The sequence below is a fragment of the Podarcis pityusensis genome (assembly GCF_964106645.2).
Source record: "Podarcis pityusensis genome assembly, chromosome: 16".
Classification (NCBI taxonomy): domain Eukaryota; kingdom Metazoa; phylum Chordata; class Lepidosauria; order Squamata; family Lacertidae; genus Podarcis; species Podarcis pityusensis.
The window spans coordinates 6,579,074-6,589,538 of record NC_138041.1 but is presented as its reverse complement, the minus strand read 5'-3'; the positions used below and the strand labels follow the sequence as shown (position 1 = coordinate 6,589,538).

The 10,465-nt window shown below is 45.2% G+C and overlaps 1 protein-coding gene across 1 annotated transcript; it reads right to left on the bottom strand.

Annotated features, from left to right (window-relative positions):
* Window positions 1–987: 987 nt before the first annotated feature.
* LOC308464990 (uncharacterized protein) lies at window positions 988–8,828 on the bottom strand. Its single transcript, XM_080984756.1, has 2 exons — window positions 8,670–8,828; window positions 988–2,766 (listed from the first exon to the last, which is right to left on the bottom strand). The coding sequence occupies exon 2, from the start codon at window positions 2,742–2,744 to the stop codon at window positions 1,536–1,538; it is 1,209 nt and encodes a 402-aa protein (XP_080840882.1). The 5' UTR covers window positions 2,745–2,766; window positions 8,670–8,828; the 3' UTR covers window positions 988–1,535.
* Between the last annotated feature and the right edge of the window lie 1,637 nt (window positions 8,829–10,465).

Here is a 10,465-nt window from a genome sequence, read left to right as displayed (position 1 = left end):
AAGTCGAACGGTTTGGCTCCCGAATGCCAAACTGAGTGTTCCGGTTTGCAAATGTCCTTTGGAACCCAAACGTCCGACAGGGCTTCTGTGGCTTCCGATTGGCTGCAGGAACTTCCTGCAGCCAATCGGAAGCTGCGCCTCGGTTTCCAAACATTTTGGAAGTCGAACAGACTTCCAGAATGGATTCCGTTCAACTTCTGAGGTACCACTGTACATCTGTGTCAATTGTACAATTGAAAATACACTTGTAATTTTGTGTAATTTTGCTGCTCCATCTTGGAACCTTGGGACCCTCTGCATGCAAACATAAATAAATTCCTGTAACTTTTTAACGTAGTCACCTTTTCCTTAAAAGAGAATGGAACAAACATCTCAAGAACATTCTGGAGGCAAAGTCTGCTGGTCCATCCAGCTCAGCCTGGCCCACAGCAGGTATGTGATCCACCACCTTCTGAGGGTGGATGGGTTCTTCTTCACTCTAGGTCTCCAAGCAGAAGCTGCACTGCCATCTTTTAAGGTCTGGATTTCCTTCATTAGGAAGGAGGTTGGATACCTTCCACTCTTGCATTCAATGTGCCCTAGCTAACTGCTGTTTGCTGAGTTTGCTATGGGTGTTTGGAGGGGATTTGGGTGGAACTCTGTGGTTCTCTGAAATAAACTCATGCAATTCATTTTAAATCAATATTTTTTTGTTCAGCTAATGATCTTTAACCCACTAACTTCCTCCTCTAAAGGGGAATAAAATGCAGAAAGATCCAGTGACTCAGTTTACCTGGAAGGTTTCAGTATACCTTGTGAATAGGCCCCCATGTGGTAATGGCTGGAATTGTTTTTTACAGACCAGCTTGAATTGAAGTGGGTGCAAAATCACTCTCAAGTGGAACCCTCATTTGGGTGCCCTTGAATCATTTAGTTCCTTGTTCGTGTGTCAGCCCAACCTGCTTATTTTGAAGTATGAGGGGAATACAAACTAGACAGGAGGGAAAATTTTATGATGCAAAAAAAAGCTTTAATGACATAGGAAATGAAGAAACAGCAGTATTTTTTTTCAGCAGGGAAAAGGGTGATAAATTAGAATGCAATTGATTTTTCAATCTGCACTATTGCTTCAGTGGTTGTGGAAACAGAGGTTTCACAATGCTTCAGTGGTTACAGTTCAAGGCATTCAAGAATCTCTTCAGACAGGACATGCAAGTGCACAGTTGTGGGTTGTTCATCGTCAGAGCGGAGAAAAGGGGTGGGCTTATATGCTCTCCCCCACCCACTTCAAGTCATAGTCGTGAAGTCTGTAGAAAGCAACATAGCCTGGAAAGGATATTACTGTGAGTTATTTCTTCTTGTGTGCAATTGTGGAAACAAAAATGCACACAGAGTTCAAGTGTGGATTCGCTGATCATTCAGTTCAAGGAGCTTGCATCAGCAGGCGACAGAAGGCGAAGGGTTTCCCCAAGTCCACTCCTGCAAGTTCAAGCTTTGGGTTCATCGTCTTTTGTTTCTGCGGTTGTCCCGTGAGTTCTGGGTTGTTTCCTCTGGGTTCAGTAGCAGGTGTAGCATGCGGTACTAGGCAGCAGCGCCAAGCTTCCACCATAGGAGCCGCCATAAGACCTGCTGCTGTAGCCGCCTCCACCATATCCGCTTCTGCGGCCTCCAGAGTATATAATCCTTCTGGTGCCATAACTTCTGCCACCATATCCACCGCTACCGTATCCACCACTGCCATATCCGCCCATGCCATATCCACCACTTCCACCATATCCACCACTGCCGTATCCGCCACTGCCACCATATCCGCCACTTCCACCATATCCGCCACTTCCGTATCCCCCACTTCCACCATATCCGCCACTTCCGTATCCACCACTTCCACCATATCCGCCACTGCTGTATCTGCCACTTCCACCATATCCGCCACTGCTGTAGCCACCACTTCCACCATATCCGCCACTGCTGTAGCCACCACTGCCACTGTATCGGCGTCCCCCGCTGATTCGGCGTCCTCCTCCTCCACCACCCATACTGCCTCCAATTCCACCAGTGCCACCACCAACACTACCTCCAGATCCACCAAGACCGCCACCCATGCTGCCACCACCTATGCTGCCTCTACGTCCGCTCACACTGCCACCACCTATGCTGCCTCTACGTCCGCCCCCGCTGCCACCACCTATGCTGCCTCTACGTCCGCCCCCGCTGCCACCACCTATGCTGCCTCTACGTCCGCCCCCGCTGCCACCACCTATGCTGCCTCGACGTCCACCAGATCCACCAATGCCACCACTACCACCCATGCTACCCCCACCTAAACCACCCAAGCTACCTCCACCTAAACCACCCCCACCACGGCCCCCCATACTTCCACCCCCATAACCACCACCAATGCCCCCATAACCTCCTCCACCGCCCAGACTGCCACCTGCACCTAAACCACCAAGCCCACGGCCTCCCATACTTCCACCCCCATAACCACCTGCACCACCAAGGCCTCCATAACCTCCTCCTCCACCCATACCACCACCTATGCCCATGCCGCTGCCGCTACCAATAGCACGTCCCCCCATTCCTCCGCTGCCTCCATATCCACCGCCATAGCCTGCGCATGGGTTGTATTGCTCAATGCCAAAGTTTTGGTCAGGGCAGTAGAGCGCTGGTCCTGGGATATTTAGGACGAAGGGTGGTGGCTGTATAGTCACTGTGGATGCAGGACAGCTGGCATAGCACATGTTTCCACCGCCTCCGACGGACATCTTTGCAGGGTGAGAGCTGTTTCTGAAAGAGCACAACGAGAGATCAATGTGGTATGCAACATTTAATTCAACAAACTCGTTCCAAATCCCTACAGATTAATAGAGAAGTTGATAAAGTCATGCCCTCTGCTGCAGCTCACAAAGGTGTCCATGAACAGAAGCGCCCCACAGCTGGATCAGTCCAATAACCCATTGAGTCCTCTTTTCACATTAGCCAACCGGATGCCTACAGAAAGCCCACAAGTAGCCACTCTCCCCACTTGTAGTTCCCATAAACTGGTATTCAGTGACATTGTGCCTTTGGCAGTGGAGAGTAAACACAGTCATTGTGGCTAGAAGCCATTGATATCCTTCTCCTGCCTTAATTCAATGGTTCTAGATTGCAACTCCCATAAGCCCTGACTCTGCTGGCTGCATGGGCTGCTGGAAGGTGACATTTGTAAGAACATCAGAAGAACCCTAAAGACCATCTAGCCCAACATCCTGTTCTCACAGTGGCCAATTAAATTCCTCCAGGATGCCCATGAGCAGGGCATGAATGCAAGAGCCCCTCATTGTTACCGATAAAAAAAAAAAAAGAACCTGACTGCTGGATCAAGCCAAAGGCCCATTTAAACCAACCTCCTGTTCTCACAGTGGCCCACAACCACTGCAGCAGCACTCTGCCCATTTATGATACCCAGCAACTAGAATACATTCTATTGTAGAAGCAATTACCTGCCAATTGCCCAGCTGGCATAGTTTACTCAGGTCACATATTAAGGAAATTAGGAGCAGTCTAACATGTTGGTCATGAAGTCACTTTGGAACAGGGTTCTTTAACCTTCAGTCCCCAGAGGTTCTTGGGCCACAGCTCACATCATCTCCAACTGGTTTAGCAAATGGTCAAGAATGATGGGAGTTGCCCAACAACATCAGTGGACCGATGAACATTGCTTTAGACCTTAATGCTTCATGGCAGTATCTAACAGTGCAACTGTCATTGGCAGACAGCAGCCTGTGAAGACTATAATGCCCATGCCCTTCTTGGGGGCTTCTGATTGGCCAACTGTGGGAAACAGGACGTTGGGTCTGGTGGACCTTTGGCCTGATAATCCAGAAGGTTATACAAATCTATGCTGTGGCCACATTTGGAATACTATGTCCAGTTCTGGCCACCTCAGCTCAGGAAGGATAGTGTACATATCAAAAGGGATATTTGTAGAGCTGGAGAAGCTTCTTGAAAGTGCAAGCAAAATGATCCAGGGGATGAAGGACAGCTTTGTCCTTTGAGGACAGGTTCTAGCATTTGAGACCTCTTAGTTTAGAGAAAAGGTAACTAATGGAAATTTATAAAACTATACGTGGCGTGGAGAAAGTGGATAAGACAGAGCTTTCTGTCCCTTTCTCATAACAGTAAAACTCAGGACTAGCCAATGAAGCTAAGCGTTAGTAGAAAATACTTCTTCACACAGCAAATAGTTAAAACTATGGAGTTCGCTCCTGTGGGAGGCCAATGGCCACCAACTTGGAAGGCTTTAAAAGTGGATTGGAAGAAATCATAGAGGATAAGGTTACCAATGGCTACAAACCATGATGTGTTTGCTCTGCCTTCATGGTCAGAGGCAGTAATGCATCTGAATATCAGTTGCTGGAAACCACAGGAGGGGAGAGCAGTGGTGTGCTCAAAACCCACTTGTGTGTCCCAAAGGCGTCTGGTTGTCCACTGTGTGGACAGGGTGATGGACTAGATGGGCCACTGGCCTGATCCAGCAGGCTTTTCTTATGTCTTCAGGGAACTGACAGACTTTTGGTCTGATAATCCAGAAAAGAAGTTCATTAGACAAAGTCCCTGTGTTTCGTGGTTCTTGAACTGGGATCAGATGAAATATCTTCTGAATTAGTGCCATGGGAGTGGATTTGTCCAGGTTTCATTATTTAGTCATTTGTTTTGGAAAAGGATTGATGAAGAAGACCTTTTCAGGTGGTAGTTATGATCACAGGGAAATTTGTGTGGGAAGCAGGGATGGAACACTTTGGAAAGAAAATCAAGGGAGTTGGCTGCTCAAAGCCCGAACAAAGCGTCATTACTCAAAAGCAAGCCCTGCTGAAAACAATGAGTTTCCCTTCTAAGTGAACAACCCTAATTTAATTGGCCATCAGTCTTCAGGATGGGGCGATCATCTTAAGCTGCACTGCAAGATGTTGCAACTTGCCCTTAGGTTAGCATGATGCAAATCTGAAACCAACTAAATTGACAATGAGTTTTAATTAAAAACCATTAGAGTAATCTCTTAATATCTGACCCTTTAGCTATGTAGTGCTTAATGCAAGAAGAAGAAGAAATATCTTGCAAACCAGCAGCTCCCAAGTCCAGAGGTTCCCTACCTTCCCAATAGACTTGAAGACTTAATGATACTCCTATCATCTCTTGCCTGGCTCAGGTTCAGATGGTGCAGAAAATAAACTCCCCCGCTGTCCCCAAATGGGAAACTGTAACAAAAGGCCATCACAGCCTATATTCCTGTCCTGCTACTAATGAAAGAGGATGAGGACTGCAGAACCCTCTCTTTGTGTCGTTAGAGGACCACCATTGCATTGGCTGCTAAGTTTTGTTTAAATGGAAGTGGATTGAGATTGGAGAGGCTGGTTGGGTTATTCTCTGGCTCAGATTTCAATTAAGAATTATGGAACCTTATTTTCTTTGAGGTGAGGATTCTAAGCATGCAAAGCTCATATCCCGTTCCAGAAAGCATCATCTGCATCTGTATTTTGTATAGTCAAAACTGTTTCTCACAGAAGTGATTGTACCGTTTTGGGTGATGGCAAGCTCCTCCACATAATATTAAAACCAAGGAGGATGTGTTGCATCTAAATAGCAAACAAGTCAACATAGATCAATCACTTTTGCCAGAAACATACTTAGAAAGCTTTCAGAATGCAAGGTTTTCATTGTGCGTGTTCTGCTAAGGTAGTCTCCCAGTATGTTATGATCTAGGGTTAACAAGCCAACTCATTCCACTTTCAATCATGTATATGGAACTGAACACACACACACACATTCATTTGGGTCAAAACACATTCAATATTGGTGCATGCAATGTCTTGACATGAGGGATGCCCCCACAACTTCCCATACCCAAAATTTAGGAAGGGTCATAAGATGCTGCTTTATACTAAATGGGACCATCGGTCCAAAGCAATCTGCTGCAACCTAATCCTTTCCAGGTGTTATGGATTTCAACTCACATTTGCCCCAGCTGGAATGATTGTGCCCAACTGAGTTGATGGGAGTTGAGGTCCAAAACATCTGTAAGGCACCAGGTTGGTGAAGGCTGAACTACACTGATTGGCAATGGCTCTCCAGTATTTCCATAACAATAGCCTTCCCAGCTCCTCCTGAAGATGCTGAGATGCTACTACTGAGATTCATTCCATGAGGACATTGTAATGCCACTGAGCTATGTTCTTTTTAACATAAGAAACTGCCTTACATCAAGTCTGACCACTGTCCATCGAGCTCAATGTTGTCTACACTGATTGGCAGCACCTCTCCAAAGTTTCCGACAATGGTTATCCTAGCCCAACCTGGAGATGTTGGGGACTGAACCCAGGTCCTTCCACATGCAACTCTGAGAAACAATCCCTTCTCTGGATTTTTTCTCTGGATTTCTGAGTCCCCAATAAACTCACCTTGTTTTGCAAGAAGTTCCAGCAAAATGAGAATTAATCACTGCTCTTCTATTGATCTCAAATTATATATTGTATTGTTGTGTGCGCAATTTTTACACATCATTTAGTTCACTCAGGTTTCCCACCCTTCCTTTAAGGGTGGATATGCATCAAACCCCACACAGAAATAGGGTCAGTTTAATGGGGTTGGATCAAGTGCCTTTGTGTACATCGTTTTCTCAAGGTGCAGCAGCAAATTTTGCTCATTGGTGACAACAATTTCTGAGTGCAATTCAAAGTGTTGGTGCTGTCCTTTAAAGCCCTAAATGGCCTCGGCCCAGTATACCTGAAGCAGCATCTCCACCCCCATCATTCTGCCCAGACACTGAGGTCCAGCTCCGAGGGCCTTCTGGCGGTTCCCTCACTACGAGAAGCGAAGTTACAGGAAACCAGGCAGAGGGCCTTCTCAGTAGTGGCGCCCTCCCTGTGGAACGCCCTCCCACCAGATGTCAAAGAAATAAACAACTATCTGCCATTTAGAAGACATCTGAAGGCATCCCTGTTTAGGGAAGTTTTTAATAACTGATGTTTTAATGTATTTTTAACCTTCTGTTGGAAACCACCCAGAGTGGCTGGGGAGACCCAGCTGGATGGGTGGGGTAGAAATAATAAAATTATTATTATTATTATTATTATTATTATTATTATTTCTATAAATTCTCCATATTAAATCAGAACTTGAGAGAAGTCTATTGCAATGCAGAAAAAATCCATGCTACACCAAAGGGACAAGGGAATCCTTTCCTCCCTAGTTTACTTGCCAGCTTAGAAGATATTTTGGAGTTCTGAATCATTCATTCTTTCCCCTGCTACATCCTTTTTATGACTTGCTTATAGCTGTGCTTCTCTGTTACGCTATATAGGCAAGAGGAGATTGCATATGGATAAGAACTTAAAAACAAAAGAATTGCAACAGTAAGGCTGGGAGGCAGGACTGGTCCCAAGGAGGGGCATAGGCACCTGCAGAGGGCCTCCATCTGCGGAGAGAACTTTCTTCTAACTGCTTCTCTAACTGGTAATGTTGATAGGAAGAGCCAGTGGTATCTTGAACTCCTGAATATCATGCAGAAGGCTGAAGATTCAACCCCCAGCATCTGTAAGTAGGGTTGGGACAAACTCCTGTCTGAAATCCCAGAGATTTCTTGCCAGTCCATGGAGAAAATGCTGAGCTTGATGGACCAATGACTTGGCTTGGTAGAATGCCACCTCCTATGGAGACTTCCAGCAGGTGGTCACTGCACTTGCTGGAAGCGAGAAGATACTGAGACAAGGGGCTTTAGGTGGGTTATTTTGCTCCAAGGTCCACCAAAACCTGAAGGCAACCCTGGTGGCAAATTCCACTCCGCAGCCTCCACAGCCTCAGAGTTCTAACCTGAGGAGAAGCCTTCTACTGCTCCACAGGCCCATATGTGTGGAAATCAAGCTTGAAAAGAACATTTTCAAAAGAATCCATAATCTTGTTGATAAGTTCTAACTTAACATTGGCAAATTTGCCAACTTTTTAAGTTTCCCCCACCCTCTAGAAATACTTGCATCTGTTTCCTTGATTCATAATGTTTAGCAGACGGGCAGAACATAAGGACATAAGACCATAAGAGCAGCTTGTTGGAAAAGGCCAATGGCCCATCTAGTATAGCATCCTTTTTCTCACAGTGGCCAATCAGATTTCTCCAGGAATCCCACAGGGAGAGCATGAATGCAAGAGTCCTCCCTAATCATTACCCATAAGAACATCAGAACAGCCTGGCTGCTAGATTAGGCCAATAGTCCACCTAGTCCAACATCCTGCTCACACAGTTGCCAAGCAGATGCCCTAAAGATAAGCCCACAAGCAAGACCAGAGCACAAAAGCACACTCCTCCCCCCTGCAGTTTCCAGCAAGCAGCAAACAGAAGCTTTAGTACTTCCAACCATGGAGACATTGCACAACCAGAAGTTCCCAGGTTTGTTCTCCAGCATCTCCAGGTAGGGTTAGGAATGTTCTTCAGCCGCAACCCCTGTTGCTACTCAGTAAAGCTCACACTGAGCTAAGATGGACCAATGGTCTGAACAGCACAAAGGCAGTTTCTCATGTTCCTAGGATCAAAATTCAGATTCAAGCAACATTAAATGTGGGCATCATCAAGCTGAGAGAACCACCTTGAAGAGGTTCATTCATCTCCAAATTCATTTCAATTGCAATATCAGCTTTGAAAGACACCCGCTTTGACTTACCTGTGCTTGTTATTGGAGGATGGAAAGAGTCAAGAGAGATGATGAAGGCAGTCCTTGGGTGCCGACCTTTTTATACAGTTTCATCCACCACCAGGTGAGTATGACACACTTTTGGGTGTGAATTCATCCATTGACACCTCCATGGAAATTGCTCTTAAGTAATCACCCACTCCCCATACTCTCCAGTGGTTGATTATCAAGCCGATAGGAATAATCACCTTATTGATTGTGTTTACTATTTTTTTTTCCTGCGACTCAGCACACTATGGACTCCACCCAACAAGGTTGCCAAATTGAGGTTATGAACTCTTGGTCTTAATACCTTAAGTGGAAAGAAGTCCAACCTATGAACATCTGTGTAAACACTTTGCACACTGTTCCAAATGTGGAATCACATGCCTTGCTTGCTCCAATTGTCCCTAATTATCAGGGAAGGTCCCAATGTTTGGGATCCTGCCTTGGAATGAATATATATATATATATATATATATATAATCACTCTCCCTATTTTGTCCATAACCTAATGGGGTCATTCAAGGAAACTAAATATTTCCCACTACATAGTTAAATTTTGGAACATGCTTCCATGAGAAGTAGTGATGGTCACCAACTTAGACAACTTTGAAAGGGGGCTAGACAAATTTATAGAGGATAATATGACTAGCATGGGACGCGGGTGGCACTGTGGTCTAAACCACTGGGCCTTGGGCTTGCCAATCAAAAGGTCGGTGGTTCCAATCCTACCGACGGGGTAAGCTTTTGTTGCTCAGTCCCAGCTCCTGCCAACCTAGCAGTTCGAAAGCACGCCAAAAAGTGCAAATAGATAAATAGGTACTGCTCTGATGGGAAGGTAAATGGCATTTCCGTGCACTGCTCTGGTGTCAGTGTTCCATTGCTGGCCATATGACCCAGAAAAACTGTCTGCGGACAAACGTCAGCTCCCTCGGATTCTAAAGCGAGATGAGCACTTCAACCCCAGAGTCGTTCGCGACTGGACTTAACTGTCAGAGGTCCCTTTAGCTTTACCTTTAATATGACTATCAATGTCCAGAAATCATTATGGACATATATACTACCTCCAAGATCAGAGACAGCATGTCTCTGAATACTGTTTGCTAGGATTCAACAGTAGTAGAGGGCTACTCTGTTTGCAGATTTCTTGGATGCATCTAGATGTTCTTTGAGCAGAAAAAGTTGCTGGCCTAGATTGATCTTTGGTCTAATACAGCAGAGATCTTCCTACATTCTCAAAATCAGCCTGTTTGTGATCTGAACAATTTTTGTATATGTTTCACTTCCATTACCTACAGAGATGGAAAAATCTGTCCATTTTGTTTTCTCTCAGTTTCTCATTTTTTCTAATCTTTAATTCAGTTTTTTTCCCATTTCCACACCGGTAAACGGACACAAGTCACCACTCACTGGACAGCAGGCCAATCTACACTCAGTGTTGACACAAGATACATTCAGATACCACTGATTATGTTTCTCCATTGTTTCCTTACCTGATGTCCACATTTTATGTGATCTGCCACATGCAACAAAAATCACTCCTGGAAATCCAGTGGAATATAGTGGAAGTTTAGCCTCATTTCTGTGTTAACTGTTTTCAGAAAAAAAATCAATTTGCAACCTCGTGAACCTGCAAAACCACAAGAGTTTTGCACTGCAATTTCCCCCTGATTTTCATGGATTGTGTCATGAAATGATATATGGGGCAGTATTCCAGCATATACGTAGTTCATACTATTCATGACAGCAGAACCACTAACATTATAACTAGGGAAATGAACACT